This window comes from Salarias fasciatus, chromosome 12, assembly GCF_902148845.1.
Source record: "Salarias fasciatus chromosome 12, fSalaFa1.1, whole genome shotgun sequence".
Classification (NCBI taxonomy): Eukaryota; Metazoa; Chordata; class Actinopteri; order Blenniiformes; family Blenniidae; genus Salarias; species Salarias fasciatus.
Window position 1 is genome coordinate 10,819,785 of NC_043756.1, and position 25,264 is coordinate 10,845,048.

At 43.0% G+C, this 25,264-nt stretch overlaps 2 protein-coding genes across 2 annotated transcripts; both read left to right on the top strand.

Moving 5' to 3' along the window:
• Positions 1-1,394: 1,394 nt before the first annotated feature.
• On the top strand, positions 1,395-8,688 carry LOC115398686 (arrestin domain-containing protein 3-like). The gene is made up of 6 exons (XM_030105591.1): positions 1,395-1,689; positions 4,542-4,599; positions 4,734-4,881; positions 6,681-6,777; positions 7,208-7,464; positions 7,575-8,688. Exons 1-6 carry the CDS (start codon positions 1,434-1,436, stop codon positions 8,181-8,183), a joined length of 1,425 nt encoding a protein of 474 aa, XP_029961451.1. The 5' UTR covers positions 1,395-1,433; the 3' UTR covers positions 8,184-8,688.
• Positions 8,689-14,149: 5,461 nt separating this feature from the next.
• LOC115397722 (arrestin domain-containing protein 2-like) lies at positions 14,150-22,690 on the top strand. The gene is made up of 8 exons (XM_030104166.1): positions 14,150-14,191; positions 15,103-15,185; positions 16,273-16,421; positions 19,719-19,773; positions 20,993-21,140; positions 21,437-21,533; positions 21,997-22,253; positions 22,580-22,690. The coding sequence occupies exons 1-8, from the start codon at positions 14,150-14,152 to the stop codon at positions 22,688-22,690; spliced, it is 942 nt and encodes a 313-aa protein (XP_029960026.1).
• The last annotated feature ends 2,574 nt before the right edge of the window (positions 22,691-25,264 follow it).

The window sequence follows — 25,264 nt, forward strand, 5'->3', positions numbered from 1 at the left end:
ATGCAAATCACACACATTTATAGTAACTTCAGATTATGAGCATGATCCGTGGCTACATATGTCGTATAGTGCCTGTATTGGTTGTAGGAGTGTGTGTGAGTGTGGTTAGTGCTGCTGTACGACTTTGGTTAGATGAACAAGAAAAAAAACAATCAGGGAGTCAGCTTATATGTGACACCTCTTTCGTACAGTAGGGGGCTCCCTCATTCTTTAGATTTATCCTAGTCTGAATGTGTTGGGATAATTTTTTGGTATCCTTTTTGCGTTCCTGTTAATTGTTTTCCATATATTGTTTTGAGGTGGGTTTGTCTCTTCTTTTTTTTCCTTTTGTCACTGGCAAAATAACATACCAATAATAATTGGCGGTGGCGTTAATCTAAATAAGTAAAAATAACTCTTAATTGTCTGAATAGTTTCAACTAAAACATGCTATTTGCTTCGAATAATAATTTTGCAATGAATAACACGTTAGTTTAATCAGTTGTGTGCTCTGTATTGCACAGCCCTCTTTGCATGTCACTCCAAAATGAGCTTCACCAAAACAAATACCTGCTCTGGACACAATTTCTAACAAAACTTGTCAAGATAAAAACCCACGAAACACAAGCAAACACCCCACGACTCCAAGCGGAGGCCGTTTGACCGAATTCACAATAAAGTTTACGTGTTGTACCTGTGGTGAGAGTGTATCGGTATCCCTGTTTGGTAAAGAAGTTTCAGCTCGTGACTGTCACTCAGCTACAGCTGCTCCTGCACGTGCTCAGGTAATGCTGGGGGTCCTGCTACGTCACTGAACTGGGGGCTGGGCTATAATCCAGCTCACAAATTAACAGCCATATCCATTGGCCTGCGGGCTTCTGTTCCAGGAAGTTGGTTTAAACACTTAATTCTAAAACGCTAGCATTGCTGGTAAAATAACAGAATAATATCCCTCAGATTTGAACCTAAAGTTTTGCCCCAAGAAGAAGTTTTTTTTTAAAGTCTACTTTTTCCCAAAGCCCAAAAATTAATACAGAAAATTACAAAAATTTCAACATGAAAACAATTTTAATATTTCATGGTGCAGAGCGAGAGAAAGAAAGAAATTCAAATTCCAGCATGAAAACGTGTATTTTTGATGTGTGAAAATTCAGAGTTGTGATTATTGTCGTTCCTCAGAGGTGCCCGGTCCAAGATGGGAACCGCACTGATATCGGTTGACGAGGCACAACAGAGTCCGTCCTCCACTCTCACTTTCCCACTGTGGATGGCAGCAGAGGGCTTTCTGTGCAGGACAGCAGGGCGTGTCCAACACCGCGGGCTGATCTCCATGGCATGTCTGCCTGGAAACACTGTTACAAGATCCTCGTGACGGAGCCAGACCACGAAGGAATCGTCTTGTTTATTTAGCTTTTTTTTTTTTTTTACATATATATAATATATCCTCCTCAAAAATGCCTTCCATTAAAAGTTTAACGCTGACGTACGACGCGCTGAACGAGGCCGCGTCGTTTTCAGAAGGAGATACGATCACCGGGAGGGTGACGCTGGCCTTACTGAAGGAGACCACCGTGGAGGGTCTGTTTGTTAAAGCCAAGGGGGACGCCAATGTCCGCTGGACACACAAGAGCGGCGATCGCACTCACACGTACTCCTCACACAGGAGATACTTCAAACTCAAGCAGTTTTTAATTCCAGAGGACACCAACGGTAGGTGGGCGGTGCGCTTCTTTTTCCTGTTGCTTTAATCGTTGCCTCCTGTGGCAGATGCCCCCCCCCCCCCCCCCCCCCCCCCCCCCCCCCGTCTTTTCTTTAGAATGCAACTGAAGTTATATGACTGCGTTTCTCATGCTCAGAAACAAAATGTTCAGTCGGCAGAGGCAAGTTTCTTTGTCTTTATGGAGCAGAGGACAAGTTTGCGGAGTCAATGTGTAAAGAACCTGGGTCTGGTTTGAAGGATTCCAGCGTAATTTAGGTGAAGTCAAGTACAAAGTGGATGTTTCTTTTTTTTTTTTTTTAAATAAAATTCCATGTGCTGTAATCCTGGAGTATCCAACATAAGACTCGTGGACCAAACCTGGTCTCACAAGAGGCTCGAATGTGGCCCCCTGAACCACCAAGGAAGTTATAAAAATTTAAAAGAGAACATTCTGATTTAAGAAATAAAATATAATGAATAATTTCGAAAAATTAGTGTACACAACACAACACTGAGACCTGAGCTGAGATGTTGGTGATGCTGCCATGAAGTATTGCTAAATTCATCGTGAACATGCCAACATTTGTTTGGCTAAATATGCATTATGCAACAATTACACACGCACTCTTTTTTTTTTACATTTGACTGGATTTTTTTTCACCAGAATATATCATTAAAATTGGCTTTGTGTAGGGATTTTTGTCACTTCCTGTAATAATTGCTCAATTTTCATGAAAATATAGGCATTTTCATCACTTAAAATTGGCACCACAGTAAAACTAAAAGTTGCAATTTAAAGGTATTAAATATTAGTGTGGTTGAAACTATCATGTGGGTCTGACACATCACTGAGGGGGCGGGGCTACACCTGGGGTCACATGTTAACAGGAGTGTGCAGGCAGATGGCCACAAGTCATTATAAGCTGGTATTATTTGCCTGGCACGGCAACAGTACTCACACACTTACTGCCTCTTTCAGTAAACATCACTGTGACACTGTAACATCCACTGTCAGCTGCTTGATTATTGAGCAGTTTATGCATTGCAGCTGCGAAGCGAGGTCGGGGTCCTGTGACATCACTGAGGGGGCGGAGCTAAAACACTGGTCGTATGTTTACAGGAATGTTCAGACAGTTACAAGCTGGTATTATTATCCTGGTATGGCAACGGTGCCCGTGCACATGCTGCCTTTTTCATTAAACATCACTGTGACTCGAACTGTAAATAACATTATAGCAGACATCGTCTGTCTAGTAGTCTAGTAGAATATCCATTATATTAATTCTTGAAACATGTTTATCAAAAATCGCTGAATAATAAGTCTATAAAATAAAAATATTTACTCAAAAGTCAACACAGCAGCAATGCCAGTTCCTTTACCAAGATGGTGGCTAGAATTGAAGCAAAAATAAGGTTGATGTCCGCTCTAGTGTTTTTTTGTTTTTTTTAGCTCTTATGATTCTGGCCACAGTCGCTGTCACAGCTTTGATACTAACTTCTCACTCTGGCCAATCAGCAGACGGCATCTGCCGACGTCACATTGGCCCGGTTGGAACCTCAGCCGACACCAGCAGGGATCATAAAAGTATCTTGTATAAGGTACTGATATGTAATGGAAACGCGGTACCAGAGCCGAACCGTGCAGAGTTGGGCTAAGCGGGGAAAAGCGCCATATGTTACTGGTCCAGTCCTGTCAAGATAATGGGTTAAACGTGGCCCTTGAACTAAAATGTGTTTGATGCCCCTACTTTAAACAGTCCCAAGGAAACTTATTCATTTCAATTAAAGAATTTGTGTGTACTTTGTAAAGAATACAGTTCTTTAGCAACATTTTTTTTCACAGATTTCTTTTTTAAATGGAAGTTTTAAAGTGTTGGATTTTGCTTCTGTGGATAACAAGTTGATTATAGTTGCTGAAGGTTGAGCTTATCTTACTCAAGTTAGATTGATTTTTGTTATTGCTGCACATTAGTCAAGTCAACTTTATTTAGACAGCACATTTACAAACAACCGAGGCTGGCCAAAGTGCTCTACAGTTCAAGTAGGTTGAAAACAGGACACAGTTTGCAAATAAATTCACAGAGCAAAGACTACAGAGTAAAATTACTGAATAAGGAATAAAAATTGCGAATAAATAATGAGACAAGCCTCCTGGTTCATCTCTGGTGTCTCATTTGCCCCTTTTTATTTTCTCATCATGTTCACTGAATCATGACACAACTAATGTTAAAATATTCATCGAAATCATATCGCCAATATAAAAATCAAAGAGACTACACCCAGAAAGAGAACATACTTAGATGGTTGGATGGACAGTGTGTCGCCAAGTGATGAAGTTTTGTCCTCTACAGCTTGGCATTTATCCAGTATTGCTGGATTATTGCTCACACTTACTGCGGAATAATCAAGTAGATGGGACAAGCCCTGTTTTAATCTTTCATAGTGCCTTTGGGGTTTCTGTGGATTGAGTCACTGTGGCGCCACACGTGCACTGAAATCATGTCTGCACAATAAAAAGATAAACATTCATACAGAAATGATCCAAAGCATTTGATATCACCCCCAACATGGTATCGTACGTAGAATTGAATATTACTGTACATATTTGACTCTGCACTTTATTCTGCTTTTCTAAAAAATACATTACAGCTGATACAGTGATGTAAAACTGTAGTACAGTGGAAAAACCTTATATATTATATATGTGAGTGCATTTGTGCAGTGAAACAGTATTGCATTAGAGTAAAACTGTCTGGATGTTTTCCACCACCATGCATATTGTGTTTATAGTAAACTGGATGAAGTCGGTAACACAAGTAAACTGTTCTCCTTCAGAAAATAATGCAAAATTGTTCCTTTTCAGAAACCGTTTTGCGAGCAGGGAACCATGTCTATAATTTCAGCTTCAGGATACCAAGAGAGTAAGTCCTGGCTTGTAAAGCGATTGCGATGTTGCTTACTTTCTGGGTGGTGGCTGAAGCCTTGTGTTAGCACAACTGGGTTCGCCTTTTGATTTCAGCTGGTTATTGAACTCACTTCTGGTGTCCCTTTGCAGAGGCATGCCTTCATCCTTCAAGGGCAGTCATGGAAAGATTGTTTACTGTCTGGAAGCAAAGCTTTCCAGGAGTTGGAAAATGGATACAACGGCCTACAAGGAGATCATTTTTGCGACCAAAGCATTTCCAAATTTTCAAGCCCTCATGGTATGTACAGTACACACACTCAAACACATCTATATGAAACCTGTTTTCTTACACTCGTTCAATGGAATGCCTTCAAAAAGAAATTCAAGTAAAAACATAGTATCATTGTGGATGCTTATGTTAGGATTTTTTTAATTATAAGTTCAAAGTTTCACTCCTTTTTGATGTCTGTTTTGGGTCTCATCGCCCTTTGTTTGTGCCGTCAATACTCAAGTCACTACCTGCTCAATTGTGTTTAGCCTGTTGTACTCCAACAGTTCCAAACGGCAGGCAGAGAGGGAAACAGTGGATCTGGAAGAAACCGACCTGTTAAGATGAAAATTATACTGTCAAGAAGCGCTGACGTTTGTTTTCTTCATCTGAATCAATCTTGGTTGCTTTATTTCATATATATATAAACATTTTTATCATACAGTCTGTTCATATATATACAGTGATACACCCGCAGTTCATGTATTATATGCACACAGCCCTACAGTTAATGCACATGCACACAAACAGCAATCACATCCCAGACATCTGTTGTGATGTATACAACTTTCACAGCGATGCTGTGTGCTGCACTAGATCCAGTACAGTCCATGTGTGAGTAATGTGCAGGTATTTTTACCAGCCAAAAACCTTCACAGAGTTTTCAAAATGCATGAAGGCGACAGCACAGCAGCGAGATTCTCTTCACTGTGCATATCAGCTCAGATCTCCTGCGATACAGTGCTTCTGAGGCCAGGCCCTTCCTGTGTTTTGTCAGTTTAGGTTCATGATGTGTTCCAGAAACAAATATACCTCAGAGGAGTTCATTTGGAAGCAAATTGACCGCTGATTATGTTCATTGAGAGAAAGCAAAATCCCTTCTGTAGCACTGATGGTTGTCAGTATCTCAGGATTTCAGCTCTTCATAAGGCTCCACGTCAGGTGTGTTTAAAATTACATGTATCTCTGTGGAAATTAAACTACACGTGTCTCAGCTGATAGACACCAGCTTTAACTCACAGGCTGCCAGATTTTGCGTCAGGTAATTTGATATTTAAATTGTAATACATTTACTCATGTTCGTGACGTTCCACTGAAGAAGTTTAAAAAATATAAACACATAAAGAAAGTGGGGAGGGCAACTAGTTTGTATTTAATTCATGGGAGAACAGTGTTTTTGGTCTCTTTAAACACGAAGCAGTAGCACATTTTTCAATGCTTCATTTTTCTTTGTCAAAATGTTCCTTTTAAAAGGTTACATTTGCAGTTTAAAAAAAACTGTTATAGGTTTGGGGGGTTTTTCCCACAAAAAACTGAATAATGTATACTACCAATTTATTGATTATCTATTTTTGTACTATTTTTCATTGTGATTGGTGGTCTCTCAAATCTGTCTCAGACCTTTCTATGTGGAATTTGCCTGTCCTCTCTGTGCTAGTTTCCTCACACAGTGCAAAAACATGAATATGAGGGTAATTGGTGACCCTAAATTGCCCCAACGTGTGAACCCAAGTGTGTGTGTGTGTGTTTGTCTGGCTCTTTGTGTTTACCCTGTGATGAACTGATAACCTGTCCAGGATGTCAACTGCCCTCAACCACCAGGGATCGGCTCCAACACCCTGTGAGTCTGACCAGGATGAAGCAGTATAGTTGAAATTTGAGCGTGGCAAATGTCCGTCACTCTCAATGACAGTCAGTGAAGCTCACGTTTGTGTTTGGTCTCTCCACTTCCTTCAGGGGTCGCCACAGTTCAACATCTGCCTCCAACTCACATCTCCACCACAGTTACACCAACTGAATCAAACTGTTCTCTGTTTATTGCATTGCAGTCTCCACAAGCTGGTTCAACAAGGAAAGAGATCGGGCTTTTCTCTAAAGGAAACGTCAACATGGACGTCACCATTGACAAAGGGGCCTTTGCTGCAGGTAGTAGGATTCTTTCATTTGAGACATCTATTAAATGTGAAGCATCTGTTTTGGATGTGTTATAGCCAACATTTTGAAAATAGCAAACAATGAAGTGCTTTAAAATGAGTAAAATATGCAAGAATGAATCATTTGTTTTCAGAATATATTAAAACTGTGTCATCAGTTTTCTGAAATGTTAAAAAAAAGACATAGGGAATCTTTAAGATTAAAAAAAAAGACCATACTTTGAACTATAATTACTTTTTCACTCAACGTTTAGTACATCTATTTACGGAAACAGAGCAAGAAGGAGGTAGAGTTTAGTATTTTATGTCACGTGTGTAAATTGTGACTCAGTGGCATAACAATAGAGCATCATTTTACATTGTTCACTGTGTTGTCTCCCATCACACCTTGATTAGAAGTAATAATTTTGTTTTCCTCACAGGTGAAACGATTGCAGTTGTCGCAACAATCAACAATTCTTCTTCCAGCGAAATGACTCCGAAATTCACTTTGCAACAGCAGATTGTGTACCGTGCCAATGGTCACACAAAACAGGAGTCCAACAATGTCCAGAAAGTGGCTGACAACTGCATTTCATCCCAGACTCAGAAAGAGGTCAGGTGTATGTTGAGGATCCCAAAAGATCTGATGATGACGATCCACAACTGTGACATTATCTCAGTGTCTTATCATTTAAAGGTGTGTACAACTTTTTAAGACAGAGTAAATGACAAATAACATTTAAGTTTCTTATTTTTTGTTTAAGTCAAATCCCATTAAGTGTGGTGTTTGTTTGTTTTTTCCCTCAGGTATCCCTGGACATCAGCTTTGCTTTTGACCCAAAGGTTGTGTTCCCAGTGGCCATTATCCCTCGTGACCTTGCCCGTGGCTGTCAGAATGGTCGGGCTGCCAGCCCTTATCCAGCTGGTGCCGCCGGGGGCCCAAGTAACAGCGACTTCCCTGCCCCTCGAGTGTTTATGGGTCCCTATCCTACAGCTCCACCAGCAGGAAGTTACGGATACGCAGGAGTCCAAAGTTATTCAGCACCACCACCTGCATATCCAGGAAATCCACCTGTGTACCCTGGTCCAGCTGGCGTGTACCCCTCTCAGCCTGCTCCCGGAGCTGGGGCCTATGCTCGCCCACAGGTGCCATACCCCTACGGAGACCCATTTACATCACTGTCTTCAACACTTCACCCACCGCCCACTGCCCCAGAGTTTGTCCCACAGGCGTGTGCCCCCACAGCGCCACCAAGCCAGCCACCGCCTCCACCAGCTCCTACATACAACTCCGTGCCTTCTGCACCAATGGCCAATTATGATTTCCTGTCTCAAACAGACGAAGCTCCTCCATCCTATGCTTTGCTGTTCCCGTCTTCTACACCTGATGGAAATTCTACATCTGATGCAAAATAGATGAAATGATGCTTACTGACAATATAAAATATTTAATGAAAGTGTACACTGAAATGTAATTAGTTTCTTTTTTTTTTTTTACAGTATGAGTTTAAAGTAGAGAAGTAATGTATGTAATATGATTGCAAGTATTTAGACTCTATACATATATAAAAATAGACTTTTGCACTGTGTGATGTTTTTCTGGTCAATTCAGGTTGCCTTTTGGCTTCATTTAGCTGCTAATGTTACTGAAACCCTAATTGCCTTGTTCAACATTCAAAGTGTTCTTTATCTCGGCATTATTTTATATTCACTTACTCTACCTCGCTCTTCTGTGTAGAGAACAGTTACAAGAAAACAGATACATATTGTATCCAAAATGTATTGTTTTACTAAACAAATTAACAAAGAAGCCAAATATTTCTTACTCAATACGTTTGAGTCTCTTCCACTAAAGAAAAAGAAATTTCAATTTCCTGATGCTTTGTGACTAATAGACTTTATTAAAGATCTGTTGAATATCTCTGAATTATTGCATGTATGTGGAGCGTGTTACACCCACTTCTTTCACACAACTCTTGATGGACATTTTCACTTTTATAATTAGTAGTTACTGGACGTAACTCCAGTTCTACGAATAAGTGCATGCCCGCCTACGGGCTTTGCTATGGGGACCTCACCCTCTTGACCAATCACTGAGACAAAAACGAAGCTTGACGCAACAATCCCCCACGCGTGCACTGGCCCATGAGCTTGGCCAGCCGGTAGGCGGGCACGCACTTATTCGTAGAACTGGAGTTACGTCCAGTAACTACTAATTCTACTTCATAAGTGCTTAGTCCGCCTACGGGCTTCGCTATGGGGTACTCACCAAAGGCGAAGGCTGTAGGGATGAATGTACTCCAAACTGGCATGCTGACAGGATTGGTGCGCAGGACGGAAGTGACAAACCGTACGTCCAGAATGATCGTAGAACTCCCGAAGAACGAGACGGTCATCCATGCGCCAAGCGCAGCCCGCGACATGAACAAGCATCGCCACAGCGACACACACGCCGGCAGCGGCACAGCCGAGCGACAGGCAGGAAAACCCAGGACCGGCCACAGGACTGAAACGGTTAAGCGAACAAACCCCTGCTCGCGCCAAAACCGACATGGCCACAGAGTCTGTGCACATATCCAACAGATATGAATGCACAAAGGTGGACGCAGAGGCCCAAAAGGCAGCCTGGCAGATGTCACCCACCATGACACCCCTGCACAGGGCTGCAGAGGCAGCCACACGCAGTGTGGAATGAGCACGAATCACCGGTGGTGGTGAGAGATTCCGTGCCTCGTAGGCAGCTGCAATAGCGCCCCCCACCCAGTGGGCGAGACGCTGAGAGGTCAGCGAGGATCCACGCCCCCGGGCTCCATACCTCACAAACAGCTGTGGTGCGAAAGCCAGCTGTGCGCTGGACATAAAGACGCAGAGCCCTGACCGGGCACAACAACCCCAGCCGCGGGTCATCCCCAGACGAGCCAGGCATGGAGGTGAGTGTCCTGACCCTGATCACTCGTGACCGGAAGTCCAAAGTGATCACCTTGGGATCACCACTCTGTCAGGACCGCTCTGTCAGGACCATGATTTTTATAACAATAAGATAACTAACTATATAACATACAACATATAAGATATATATGTAATTTACAAATGTTATTTGAACAAAATAAGGATAAAAAATTAAAGGTTATTTCAACCAAAATATTGCTTATATTGATTACCTGGTTTCTAAGACTGCCATTTGAAGAAATTATGGAAATCATATGGAATTATATCTCTACTTTTCAAACAAGATAGTTTAAAAAGATGAAAAGAGGTGCTCAACAAGGACAACTCTGGAGACACATTTATATTTTATTATTTTTATATACATTTACAAACAAAACTGAATTAATGAGGCGCAGACTCCTGCTGCAAAATCTGTGACCTCACATTCTGAGGGATGCAGAGAAAGACAAACATACATAAGTATACAAAGCATGGACATATCCAATAAAGTGTGCATATTTCACCTTTTCACTAAGGAAAAATATATTTTTAATTGTAAACATTTCATGCCAAAAAGTAAGTGCCACCTACTGGCGAAATTGTTAGTATTCATTCATGGGTCATAACGTTAACATTTTTTACACCATTTGTATTTCATTAGAAATAGTTTGAAGACCTCACATTCACGGATGACAGCTCTTTTAAAATGGCTGTCTAAATGGGCTTTGACTTTAGACAACATTGTTGGCTGGAACAAAATGGAGCTGAATGGACAGTGATCACAAGAACTGCACCTGGTCAGTAGGCAGGGATGGCCCTTGTTGAATTGTTGTATGGATCTTCAAAATAAGAGAAATGAACATTTTTAGATCATTTTACAAGCACACCTACACATGAATTGGGCCTAATCCTAGAACCTGACAACATGTACTTAACTAGATTTATTCTGTATAATTCTATAACATGACACAGGATGTCCAATCGACGGTGAAGAATAATCCTACATCAACACTGAGTGCTAAAAATAAATGCCTCAACAAAATAACATAATGTGATGACTATGAAAGGAAATGTAAAGCGCAACAGGAGCACCACTAACAGTAATGCAGCTAAATTAATATATGTGTTTTTTCTACTGTGACACACGAAAAGACAAAAAAAAAAAATACTAGCATAGATAAAAATATCTTGAAAGAAAGCATTTTGTATAGTATTATATATTAATAATAGTATTCATTTGCATCGAAGGTTATTTAATTGTCAGAGACATTTGGACATACTTATACCATCTAATGGAGTGTTAATTATGATGCTGGCTGGAGTTCATCGTGATCATTTGGAGCTAAAGTTACTAAAATATGGCTATGATGCAGTTAGACAAATCAGCGAACAAACCAAGTGTTGGTTGTACAAATGCTGTTATAGCACTGGTAGTTAGACTGTAAGTTGAGCTCAAGCAAACAACTTGTGTCTTGCAGTTTAGGAAGTTAACAAAAGCTGTGCCACACAACTTCAGATGTCACAAACATCAAAGAATAAAACGTTTTAAACAAACGTTACTTTATGTTGTCACGTTAAAGTAATAAAACAATCAACAGTAAGTACTCACGTCTCATCGGTTATTCATCATGGCGATTAATGCTTCCACTGGCAGGTGAGCATCAACTGAGCAGGTAAAATGTCTTGATAATAACCAATAAGTAATTTGCTTAGTAAATCATTTAATAGAAACAGTACATGAATTTGTACTTTGCTCCTGGAACATTTTAAATTGTACAAATATTTTCAGTAATCATCCTTCACAACAGTAACTTTTTGAACTGCTGGTTTATTTGGAGTGAAATCATCCTTAAAACAGTAAATCATGTAGGATACCTGTCTTGAACTACATGTACATTTTAAAGCAGGTGGCAGGGGATTCTAAAAATCTAAAAATCTAAAAAGAACGGTCCTCGTGGTGCTGTTCGGTTCTTCAACTTGGTCTTGATTGGGACACTAAGCTTGGGTCTGACGGAGCGGTCCTGTCCTGTCCTGTCAGTGAGGTTGTTCAATAGGGGGCGCTAAAGCGGGGTCCTCACGGTGCGGTCTCCGGTCATCCAATTATGGTTCAATAGGGGGTGCAGCTGAAAGTGTTGCCTCGTTCGGCATTGCTCGTTGGCCAATATCCCCCCCCCCCCCCCCCCCCCCGCTCGACAACTCTCGGTGACTCTCCCACGGGGTGCTCGTGTCGGGCTCGGCTAGGGTGCCTGTGAAGCCCGGGCACGTCCTGGCTGGAAGGACCTCAGCAGCGCTCTGTTTCCCAGACGCACACGATGGGGAAGCCAGCGGTCTGGACGTGCTGCTGCATCCCGTATGCGTGGCCGCCCTGCGGACAGCGCATGAGTGTGCATTCAACTCACCGATCTCAGCTGCTTTATTCCGAGCGGGAGACGAGAGGTGGAGAGACCCTTCCAAGTTTAACACTTTTCGATTGTGTAAACAACGGGGGAAAGAAGAAACAGCTGCACTGAAATAGTTGTAACGTGCCCGACGGCCTTTATTTACAGATTTCACAGCTGAAGTTGGACGAGCGGACGGGGCGCTCCGGGACTCGGAAGCGTGGGCCCATTTCGGCTGGTCGTCATCCCGGGAGGGTCGGCGGGAAGATGGTCAAGTCTGGCCAGACATCAGGGAGCTCCAGGGGGTTGGGCGCCGCTGGTCCGCGGGACGCCATTTCTGCGGCGGTGGCTCACAGCGAGGCTGCAGATGCGGAGCGAGCTGCTCCGAGCCGCGCGCTCGATGATGGCCTGTATGTCAGGCCTAAAGAGAGAGAGGAGGTGGACAGGGGGAGGCCCAGGACTCCCCGCTGGTCACGATCAGAGAGCGAGGACAGGCCAAGCCACAGGTGCCTCATGGTGAGCTGTGCGCTTGCCATGACGCAGCCTCCGTTGATGGCGATGGCTCTGCACATCCACATGAGGACGTCGGCCGCGTTCTGGATTTCCTCGATGTCATCTGGAGTGAGCTGGGACCTCTCGTGGCAGATTTTATCCACAGAGCCCAGCAGGATGGTCATGTTGTTAGCCAGGGCGAATATCTGATTGCCGCTGGCGTAATCACGATCCAGGAAGGTGGCCATGCGCCTGTCTCTCTCAGGCGGCAGCATGGGCTTTCTGCCTGGCCAGGCGGAGGACTTGGGGAGAAGGCACACTCTCACGGAGTCCTCTATTGCAGGCACTCCGGGGACTGGCGGCCAGCCGTCCACACAGGAATATTCGCGGTAGCCCTTCAGCGCGCCTTTGGCGCCTTTGCCCTTCTGCACGTTGTCCTGGAATGAAGGCATGTCTGGACATAACACCGCAGCCCGGCACCGAGACCATGACTGGGCTGCTAGCCCGAGTGCAAAATCGTGCTGAACCGTCTGTGGAGGCTGCGGCGGCAGCGCAAGGCCGATGCGCTCGGTGGCGGAGGTGAGGAGCCCCGTGTGGTGCTCGACAGGCTCGCAGGGGGGCTCATGGCGGCTGGCGCGGGAAACGGTAGAGGCGGAGTCGTCGAGGCGGGAACTCCACGACACCGAAACGCTGTTGCTGCTGCTGCTGATGCTGCCAACGGCGTCGCCCTACTCGTAGGCGGCAGGGGCGGTGACGTCCACGGCGTGTTCGGCGTCGTCCTCGCGGGTGGGAACCAGAGACGTGTATCCCACGAAGGCGGTTCGCCGGTGAAGCTCCTCTGGCGGCAGCGTGAGGCAGGCCGGGCAGGAGGACCGCTGGCGGTGATGCTGCCGGCCGAGGCAGAGGAAGCAGCGCTCATGATGATCTCCCTCACAGAGCAGAGTGCCGCAAGAGCGGCAGGTGAAACGCCTGATGGCGACTAGTGGCGGGCCGGTGAATCCATCTCTTGATCTGTGATCTTTATCCAGAGAAAGCTTCTAGTCTCATGAAGTACTGAGGAAGAAGAAGGATTTGCAGAAGGCCCCCTGAGGTTATATACCCTCGGCATGGGGCTTGGCGCTGCGCCATCGCGTATGGGGTATTGGTGCGTCAAGCTTCCTTTTTGTCTCAGTGATTGGTCGAGAGAGTGAAGTCCCCATAGCGAAGCCCGTAGGTGGGCAAAGCACTTATGAAGTAGAATCTCATTCAACTATTCTGTTTTTCAAAGACATATTTTTAAATATGTTAATTGTAGTGGGATGGCACTGATCACAACTAGATGATCTGGGTTTGAGTGTGTGCATGTTCACCCAATGTCAGCTGGGATTTGCCCCAACTCACAGATGGAAGAAGGAAGTGCATGGATAGATGTGAACAGAAATGGATAAAATCACATTTCAACATTATTGCAACTCAGGTATAGTGCATGGCTCACTATTCACACCAGCAATGGTCTCCTAATCGTCTGATCAGAGAGGAGAACAGTGAGATAACACATGAGTAAGTGCTGAGAGAGCTCATCTACAGTGAGGCCTGAGAAGGACAATGAGGACAGCTGTGGAGGGAGAGATGTACAGTATGATCAAGGTGGGACCTTTCAGCTCAGAGCTTCTGTAAAGCGTCAGGATGAGAGTCAAGAGGACTCCTGTTGTAAGATCGGAACAACAAATGGAGAGGAATAAGTGACAAAACTAAAGTGTCAAAAAATGTATTTTTGTATGGAAGAGGATTAGGGCCACTGGAAAAAAAAAGAAAAATCTTGAGTTCTGGCTTTTTCCAGTGCCTCTAATCTTTTTTCTTTAGTCAAAAAACACATTTGATGTTCAATGTGTTTTATAAGAGAATGCTGCAGTGACATAAAGACAGAGTGCGTGCTCGACTGTGAGTGATGGGTGTCTGCTTGTGTTTTTTTTTCTAAGTTCTTCTAGTGGTTTTATGTGTGATGTACAGATTGGATCACACTTTAATGTTTTTTGCTGTGCTTGATACAATGCCAAATAAGGATTAAAGGAATATTTTCTTGAGCAGCTCAAAAACTGTGAGCTCTTTAGAGATTGAAATAGAAAGTTTGAGTAAAATTCAACACGTGAAATTAAGCCAATATTGTTTTTGTGTATTACAGAAGTATGTTTTGTAAATATAACATAGATTACTTGTTCTCATGATTTTCACCCACAGAAGAATTGCTAAATCCAAAAGTGAACAGGAATGTGTTTTTATCCAGATCCTAATTTATTTCGCTTGTAGAGTCGACAGTGAATAGGAATTTGGATACTTTCTGTAATGGATGGAAGTGTCTGCTGTGATTAAAAGAAAGGCTTGCTGCCCAGGTAAAATGATTCAAATACTATCAGCCATGTGATGCTGAATACCTTGACCTTGGTTAGGGGTTCACGGCCTTAAAAGAATACTCCGAAGATTTTGGACCCACGCCCTATCCCTATCATTTACTAAGTGAGATAAGCTCAAAAATACCTTTTTTGTGTCCGTTCGTCCAGTGGCTGGACCCCAGCATCGTGCTCCGCGGAAGGATATACCAGCGCACAGCGGCTGTGTCAATGGCTTCTACTGCTATGCTCCGGTATATCCTTCCGCAGAGCACTGCGCATGCGCAGGTCTGTGTGTATCAAAACATCATTTTAACGGATTGAAAAGAAAACAGGTCTTTTAAAATGTTTTGTAACCATTCGGATTTACTTCACGTGCTAATACGCCATCCCCTGGACCACCGGAAGGAGTATTTTGTCCACTTTCATCAGTCCGGCTCTGTCACCTCTTCACCTCCCGCAGTTGAGCTAAGCTAACTACGATGCTAACAGCTAGGATCCAGCCACTGGACGAACAGACACAAAAAAGGTATTCATGAGCTTATCTCACTTTGTAAATGATAGGGATAAGGCGTGGGTCCAAAATCTTCGGAGTATTCCTTTAAGTTGCCTCATAGCCCCTGTCTTTACGGGGCATCGAATGCTGAGAGAAATTATAGAAAATAAGGAATGGATACAATGTAATGTACTGACAATCTCTTGACAATCAGTCCTAGTGATCAACATAATAGGAAAAAATGAAAAAAAATAATTTGCCCACATTTGACAGGCACGGCAACAGCTCAGCTGTGGCTTTCTATGCTAAAGGCATGACCGCCTGATGTCGGCAAACCAAAGATTTCTCTCAGAAACATTTTTCTCTCTATCTCTCTCTGATGTGATCTTAACAGTTGGGCACGTGACATCCTGGCAAATATAAGAGCAAACACTAATGATTCAGAATGTTTTTTGTGAAGGACCGCAAGAGGACTTTCAACACAGTATTCTAGGAAGTGACAACCGCCCATCCCTTTAAGGACATTTCTAATAGTATCAATCCTGACCAGAGCACTTCCAGCTTTCCTGTCTTAAATGTTTACATTTTCTCACTTGAAATCAGTTCAGTGATTGGCTGTGTGTTGCTGAGGCAAATATCAACAATATGATGAAATTTTTCCTAGAGGCTTGCCAACTAGAATATCCTGTTTATAGAGAAGCAGCTTCACTTTTAGCTCCTGCTGTGGAATGAAGACTTAAAGACAACATGTCTCCCTTTAAAGACTTAAAATTGGTTTTTGAAGCGCTAAACCAAGAGGGCAGTTATCCCGAAGTTCGAGGCACTCTTTCTTTCTATCTGAACAGTGACACTACAGTGAAGAGTATTTCAGTGAAGGCTAAAGGGGATGCAACGGTGGAGTGGAGAAATAACTTTGGAGTTTTCTGGGTGGACTACGAGGCATACATGAGATATTTCGAAATGAAACAGTACCTGGTTGCAACAGATTTTGGAGGTAAGTCCTCAAGTTACAAGTGTTAACTGTGTGACTGTGATTTACCCCATACTTTGAAGACACTTTGGACATACGTATTGTTGTTTTATCAATCCACAGTAGTTTGAATGTGTGCTGCTTTGCAAATTTGCATTATTCTTACAATTCTTTCTTGGAAAAAAAATTCACAGTAGTTTGACTGTACTTTTGTGGGTTTGTGGGTTCTGCACCACTATTCACACAGTTTCAGTGCTTTAACAGCTACACAACTAACCTTCAAGTCATGTCTCTGGAACTCCTGTGAGATATAGAATAATTTCAAATTGCACCTTCATTCTACTTTTGTGCTCCTGTTTGTGACTGCATAAGCAGCCGTGCAACAAGTAAATACATTTAATAAAATACATTTGTTTTATGTTGGGGTTCACACCATTAATGTTCTTCTGGCTCACATGGGCCGCACCAATAATGTTGGGATTTCAACTTAATGAATTTGGCTATCAGTAATAATTAATGATTATCAAACATAACTATTAATAAAAGAATTTGGGATCTGATCTTCACCAGATAACCTCGGGGCACCATCTATATTTAAGTGGGAAAGGATAGTCAATTCGTTGTAATCAGTCTCATAAACTTGATTAAAATATTAATATGGAATTTGGATTAATAATTACATAATTAACAATTACCAAATTATAACAGTAAAACCTAAAAGGATTCTGGAGTTCTTGGACAGAACAGATCGACATTCCACTCATAACTGTGAAACATTAACGACACAAATGATTCCAAAAATTATGTTTATTAACAATAAAGCAAAACCAAACACACAATTCTATATAGGTGTCTATACAAGTCATGTTTGTATGAACGTGTGTGTGTGTGTGTGTGTGTGTGTGTGTGTGTGTGTGTGTGTGTGTGTGTGTGTGAGCGAGAGAGATTGTTTGTGAGGTGAGATGGAGGGCTGAGGGATGGAGCTACAGATCAAAATGGCGGCCAAACAAAGACTAAAGTTAAAATGGAGGATCAGAGGGATGCGCTTGGCACATGTGCTCGGTAACAAAAGAGAGCTTGAGAGGGGGTGAGGCCTGTTTCCTCTCACAAGTGCAACTTTGTAAAAGCCAATTCAAAATGAGTCTACATGATCTGTGTTGTTCATCACCTCAGACCAGGTGGAAGATGTTGGATTAACCATGTGATGTTTTGGTGTGATGCTGGAGGCTGAAGCATTACAGTTCAGTATCAAACATTAACTTGCAAGCGAAGTGATCATTAGCTAACAGACTGTAAACTTCTCCTCAGCTCATCAAAACTGGAAAACAATCTCAATCACATCATGGAAATAAACAGTTCTACGCTTGGCAAAACCTGTTTATGCTAAAGCCCAGATTGTGACCACGTTCCATTGTCTTTGGAGGAAGAGTCGCTCTGGAGTTGCCAGCTGCTTGGTGCTAGCCAGGTGGTTGCTCTTTGTTCCCTGTTAGTCAGGCACGTGCCGTGAGCTCCAGGGTTAGGTAGGCAGGCAGTCGCAAATTGTGGCGGACACACCAATGACAATTTACATGTGTAGGCAAGTAAGTGCCAGCTTACTCTAACAAAATCAAGATTGTATAACACCGTTAAAAAAGCTTAAACAATGACTTAATAGCAGTCCCAAGACTCTCCCAATTAACTTTATATCTCATGCCCACACAGCGCATTCCTTGTTTGTGATCGAGATGCAAAATGAGTGAGAAAATGACAATTCGGACGCGGAGCTGCCTGCCGTGCTGAAACGTCTCTCTCTCTACAGGGTCCACACCCCAACACACATTTAATGAAAGAACACCTGAAAGCAACAACCAAAAACAACATGCTCAAAGCTCGACTGCACATATGTGCCGCTCCTCTTGCCCCTAATTCATGCCATTCACAAAGTCATCAAAGTTAAGATTTAGCAGACTTAGCATGAAGTGATTCTCCACTGCCCTTCTCCGCTGACTGGATTTCACAAGTGAAGTTGGCTCACAGCTGGTGAAGCTAGTTCGCAGGTGCACTAACTGTTAGCGGCTAACGTGACTTCATTCAGAGAGAAACCGCATTTTCAGTAAAACTGCTTTAAAACAAATAAACTCGCTTACTTGCCTTTATGAAAATGTCAAGAGCAAACAACCATGTTGGCAGATATGGAGTGGAAAGTGATGCTCTTTCATGTCACCGCTGCGACCCCCGCCGTCTGACGCCTCTTCCTCATTTCCTTAGTCTGCTCCCTGTAATTTCTTTTCCAGGTGGGAAACTGGAAAAAACGGAGCTTGCCTTCTGTCCTGCTCCCATTCCGTCGATGCGACTTATTATGGCATCCTATCACGCAACACGCAACACGATCTTCCCATTTCTGAGAAATAATGCTGCACACGCGCGTGAATCACAGAGTGAGACCGTGGCCTGCGAAATGGCGATTCAATCCCACAATGCAACAGAGTGACGTCACCTGAAAAGGACCGATTCACGAATTCTCCGTGAACGTACGTAGAGCATTGGCATAGCAGAGTAACGTAAAAAAGGCAGCGTAGCGATCTGCCTTTTTGCGTACATGATTTCTAGATGATGAAACCGACTGCGCCTGCACGAACCCAAATCATTGCGACGATAAGACAGATAAAGGCAGAGCAGCGCTGTGCCTTCAGGAGAGGGCGTGTCCTTCACTGTAATACAGCGCAAGGGGAAGTTACTTGTGCAGCTTCTCTGCTTGGCCAGGAGGAGTCTGTGTTGAGTCATTTTTACTGGGCTGTGAAAAGCACTAAATGCTGTCACTTTCAACCGACAGGTACTATAAATAGTACTATATCGGAAATTAAAATTTGAAAAATTCTATATAAAATAATAATAATAAAGCAATTGAAAAAATTTTGAAAAACTAATTATTAAAATGGAATGATTTCATTTTTTCCTATCAGCCCAGGGTAGGCAGTGCCTACCCTGCCTACCCTGACTGCTCGTCACTGCTGTTAGCAGGTCCTTGCTAACGTTGTCTGTTGCTGTGCAGCGGGAGAAGGTGGATGTGTTGAAGAACTGAAGAACCGTTCCTGCCATGGTTCTTCCGTGGTGTCCTTTTCATGGGCTGGAACAGTGGATCATGGGTCCGGGAGGCAGTCAGACGCTGGGGCTGGCTGGTGAAGCTTGGCTTGGTCGGTCCAGTGATGCTTTGTGCTTATGGCTGGAGGCCAGAGATCCTGCTTGCAGGCTGAAAGAACTGGTCGCTTCGCCTGTGGAAGTCTTAATGAACAGTTTGTGAGAGTAGAGGCTGTGTTCCTTCTCATTCTCATTTTTTTGCAGACACTGTGCTTCGCCGAGGGCCCCATAATTTCCCGTTCTCATTCCAAATTCCGAGGTAAGTGAGAAGCTTTTACTTTTGTTTCGTTTTCTATATTTCGTTTAATACATACAGATTAAAGGTCAAGCTTCATGTGAGAGTGAAATGAGCCTTGAATTCATAATCAAACATAACTGTGAAACTCGACATTGACCTTAACAGTGCTTTTTATGTTTGAACCATCAAGATGCACAGTAAAACAAAAGAGTGTTTTCACCAACTACAGAAACTCCACTGATACTCCTGATGAGACATGAAGACGTTCTGCTCTTGTGACACTTTCTGGTATTTTTGATACAACTATACTGTAAATTATGAGATAGAAGATAATGGCAATTTACTAAGGCATAGATGTGCAGATAAATTTGATACAAGCTTATTTTTCTTCCTGAGAATTTTTTTTTCAACTATGTTGTCTGACAATAAAGAAAGCATGACATCTTTATTTTGTACCCACTTCTGTTTGAGATCTGATAATCCCATTGGCTCAGATTTTATTCAACAACAAAGTGTGGAATCGTCACAACACAGATGACAGACAGATTTCGGCCTCTCTGATCAGGTGTCTGTGGTCCAATAAAAACACTGAGTGGGAACACTGAGCAAGTCAACCTTTGGATATTCCAAAAGTTTTTTGGATCTAAAGAGGGGAGATTACTGGCTGGTGCTCTTCTTCAGTGTCACAGATTAAAAAACAGTGACAGAACCAGAAATTTTGATGTGATCATGAACTCTGACCTGAGTCTGACTAGGAACATCAAAACAACCAAAAAGACAGCTCGTGAAAAATGAAACGAGGGTTAGAAGACTGACATCTCAGCAGGATTTAGAGAAATTAATTTGGTTGACTTCACAACGCTGCTGCTCCCATCCTGACAAACAGCAAGAAGTGGATCACATGAGTCCGGTTATCAGATCTTTGCAACACTGGATTTCTGTCATAAAAAAATGGATTTTAAAATATTACTGCTGGTCGTCAAAATACTGAAAGAGTTCTTTAATTTTTTATTTAATTTTAGATTTATTATGCTTTTTCTTTTTCATTGCCTGCTGTACATTTTTGTTCATGTGAAGCACTTTGAATTGTGTCGTTGTTGAAATGTGCTATGCAAATAAAGTCACCTTGCCTTATGCTGCCTTCTGTTATAATAATTGGAATGTTTAAGCATTGAAACACATCACTCACCTTGTAATCTAACTTTTTAATTTGCTACTCTGTTCTGGTTCTCTGTTGCAGGGGAATCCCATCATCCTTCAGAGGGAAAAATGGAGAAATTGTGTACATGGTTGAAGCAAAAATTTCCAGAAGTTGGCGGTGGCCTTCATCGGTGAAAAGAGAGATCAATTTTCTTTCAAAGGATTTTCCAGCAATTCATCGAGCCATGGTGAATATTCCAAAATAGTGTCAAGAATGTGCAAACAGTAACAGTGTCAACAGTTAAAATATTGGTTTATCAAAATGATGAATTCAGGGAAGAAATTCCCACATTACAGCAGTAAAATGTATCTAAACATAAACCGTTTGAGCTTTTACAGTTCATTTTTATGGCTTTCACTTTAGCAATATTGCTTAAGTCAAAGCTCACCTGGAACAAAACAGTATTTCTTATAGAATTTGATTTCTGATGATTGGAGGCTGTAAGTTGACTGGGGAAAATGTCTGTTTTGAATATGTTTACAGCGCCCATTATCTCGTTCAGTGGATAAAGAGGTGGGGATTTTCTCCAAAGGACAGCTCCAGATGACTGCTTCAGTTAACCGAGGAGTTTGCTTTCCAGGTACAGTGTGTGATTCACTAAAATAAACAAGAGAAGAACCTGCCTTTACTGGCCTGTACAGACTGTGCGATTATCAGTAGTCCCAGACGGAAGATAACGATAGTGAGAGAATAGTGGCCATATCGTACAGTGGGGAAAACAGTATTTCGTCAGCCACCAATTATGCAAGTTGTCCCACTTAAAAAGATGAGAGAGGCCTGTAATGTTCATCTTAGGTATACCCCAACTATGAGAGACAGAACGAAAAAAAGAAATCCAGATTTTTAAAGACAATGTGCTTTAAAAAGTGAAGGAATCTTTCCTTCACATTGCAGGAAAGATTTTTAGATGCATGTCGTATAAGTGACAAGATTTGAGTTTAGAAGATGGTTAAAATCACAGAGTCTGTACAGGCCTTAAACGCATATTCAAAATATGCAGTCAGTGATTTGCACATCTGAAAATCATGTTTTGTCTCCAATAGGTGGCACATTGTCTGCCTCTGCCACAATCCGCAACTCCTCTTCAAAATCTGTGAAGCCCAAATTCAGTTTGCACCAGAGGGTAGTGTACAGTGTCAAACAGCACACCAAGGTCAGTGATAAAGTCATATTTAAAAGGGTTGGAGGCACAATCAAACCCAGGTCAGAGGTGACGGTTCCCTGTGAAGTGAAGATTCCTGTTGATGCTGTCTGCACTCTCCACAACTGTCAAATCATTTCTGTTGAACATTACCTCAAGGTATGTAGTGAGACATATAATGAATACATTCCTGTTTTGAAACACGACTATTTGTTTGGAATCAAATCCTTGATTTGTTGTACCTTTTCTTTTTCTCACTGTCAGCTTTGATTAGCTCCAGCCCCAAAATTGCACGATGGGATATACAATATGAATCAATAAATGTAGCTAGACAATGCAATGAAATGGATTTTCATTTAAAGTAATGACCGTTAGAAATCATGTTTATTGATTAAAATAATCATGTAATACAATAAATTTATGTCCTCATTAATGTATGTGGATTCTGACTGCCTTTTTTTTCTCATTCTATCTCTGTTACTCAGGTGTATTTGGACGTCAACTTTGCTTTCAATCCAGAGGTGATGTTTCTGCTACTCATTGTTCCGTCGGACCTTGTCCATGCTCGGCTCAATGAGGAAGTGGAGCACATCTGATCCTGCAGGAGCTCCAAGTGACAGCAACTTCAAGCCCTCTGTACCCAGTCACAGTTCCCAATCAGCATATAATCACATCAAGTGTTTTTTTTTTTTTTTTTAATCAATGGTGACAAACTCTGAATGGTTATTGCTTTTGAACTTCCACTTCTTCACAGTTTTTTTTTTTTTTTTTTTTGTTTCATGCAAGCTTGCAAGTAACTTCAAAATTTTTAAGTCGGTGTGAATGTGAGTGTGTTTCTCTGTGTTTGCTTTGGGATGAACTGGTGGTACCCTGTGAAGCCGAGAACCTGTCATAAATCATCAAAGCACTGTTTCAGTGGCAAAAGTATAGTTATAACTACAGAAAAGTGGATTTCTGTCCTCAGAGAAGGAATTCCTCGTCCCTCTGTTCATGTGTCTCTGTGATGGATGGTCAAACAGAAGCTGCATGGAGTGTTGATGTCTCCCACATGCTGTTGTCTCTAAACAGACAGGAGCACAAACTGTTTCCTGCCCTGAGGTGGGATTTGTTTTGCCCTCGAATGCTATGTCAATAACTACAAGCAAAACAGAATGACTTTGATATGTCTGTGCAGCGAACTTTACATTTCTCATCTTTAACTGCTGCATGTTGAATGAAATCGGGCCTTCCTCCAAGATGGCGAATGTTACAGACGCATAGTAAATAGTTCTTGGTAGTCGGTGAACAAGAACTCCACTAAACTCACAAGACTCGCATCAAAATATCTATAACTACAAGATGAGTGGAAGAGGAAAAGGAAGAGGCCGCAGACACCCCAGAGTCATGTCTGACAACATTGAATATGAAGAGAGCGACCACGAAGACGTGCACGAGGAAAGCACAGAGGAGGACACGGATCATGCTAAGCTAATGGTTGAGAGGCTAGCCTCGCTCAGCAAGGACATTCAAGACTTTCAAACTGCCATGCGAAGTGATTTGACATTGTTCAAAGATGAGCTTAGACGAGATAACTTCTCTTTGCCAAGAAATGGAGCAGAAGCTTAAAGAAAGCGGCAACGAGATGGCAGAGCAAAAAGCTAGCTTGGCTGAGGCCCAGACCCGTATTACAGAAATAGAGGAGTGGAACACCGAAGCTAATGTGTCGCTGCAGCGCGTGCTGACCCACACACGAGGAATTCAAGACAAGATAACTGATCTTGAAGCAAGAGCCCGGAGGAATAACCTGCGCTTATTCGGTCTCCCGGCAAAAGAAATGATTCTCAAAAAAGCCTGGGAAAAAAAAAGAAGTACGGGTTGGTGAGAAACTGATTCAGTTCGACTACGATTATCCGCCTGAGATTGTCCAAAAAAGGTGCTCATACCTTGACGTGAAGAAAGAGCCGAAAGAGAAAGGCATTTGTTTCCAAACCCCATTCATCAGAATGCGCATTCTTTGGAGCGGTGGCATCCGGAGTTAAGCCAGGTTTACACTTACACGACTTTTTGCCACGATGTTGTCGTGGCAAGGCGTGCCAATCTGGAGTCACGAACCGGCAGATTCCCGCACTATTCACGACGAGTTCACGCACAGTTCATGACCAGTTCACGGACAGTTGGCGCACAGTTCACGGACAGTTCACGAATGCGCCCGTCAGTGTCGCGAACTGACACGACGCATTCACGGCAAATTCACGCATAGTTTGCGCATAGTTTACGAGCTTCCCGCACCGGCACGACGTGGTTGCGCGCGCAATTACGCGCGTCATATACGAGTAAAGGGGGCTTCCCCAACCCCGGGTCATTTTTGGATTTGCTGTGGAACAGACAACATGCTGAATGCCAGAGACTCCATCACTGCGGAGAAGAGAAGATCCTGTACCTGCAGCTGCTCTGTGTTGAAGAGCAGCAGAAAAGGCGCCGCCTCGGGCCCCGAGCTGAAGGGGGCCCCGACGGACGGCTGACATCAGTCAATTTCAATGACAAATTCAAGGAGCTACACTTGATGCTGCAACGACATTGGGTCGAAAATCCCCCGCATGGGGCCCTTTTCCGGGTACTCGCCGGTGGCCACGACTGGCACGCATTCTCCCGCATTGTCCCGACGCGTTCACAAGGAATTCACGGACAGTTTGTGCATAGTTCACGGCCGGTTCGCAATATTTTGTCGTGACCAAAATTTTGAACTTTTCAAAATTGTCTTCCCGACATGGCACGCAGTCCCGACGGTTTTACGCACACTTCACACCACTTTACGAGTGGTTTGCGACCGTTTGCGACTCGATTCGTGGCAATGCGTGCCACAGAATCGTGCAAGTGTAAACCTGGCTTTAGAACAACCCCTTAGAAGCTGCGCAGGATCTGAGAGCCAGGGGCCTCAACGTGGATCTACCAGAGGAGCGCAGTGAAGGAGCTGACTGGGTCCAAACCGTGGAAGGATGGCAGCGCGTCAGCGAGGGAGGAATCGGACTGACGCCGGATACAGCACAGCGCGCTAGAGATAAGCTACGAGGATTTCAGAGACTCATCAGAGACAACACCAAAGAAGAGAGAGACGGTACTACAAAAAATTAAAAAAGGAAAAATACCATTTGTTTTATTGTAAGAAACACATTTACCGGAGGAGGAAGATG

Coding starts and splice junctions, on each gene's coding strand:
- LOC115397722 (XM_030104166.1), top strand. CDS start 14,150: ATGAGGACAGCTGTGGAGGGAGAGATGTACAGTATGATCAAG. Junction 15,186..16,272: donor GCTTCTACTGCTATGCTCCG/GTATATCCTTCC, acceptor CTATCTGAACAG/TGACACTACAGTGAAGAGTA. Junction 16,422..19,718: donor GGTTGCAACAGATTTTGGAG/GTAAGTCCTCAA, acceptor ATTTTTTTGCAG/ACACTGTGCTTCGCCGAGGG.
- LOC115398686 (XM_030105591.1), top strand. CDS start 1,434: ATGCCTTCCATTAAAAGTTTAACGCTGACGTACGACGCGCTGAACGAG. Junction 6,778..7,207: donor CAAAGGGGCCTTTGCTGCAG/GTAGTAGGATTC, acceptor TTTTCCTCACAG/GTGAAACGATTGCAGTTGTC. Junction 7,465..7,574: donor CAGTGTCTTATCATTTAAAG/GTGTGTACAACT, acceptor TTTTTCCCTCAG/GTATCCCTGGACATCAGCTT.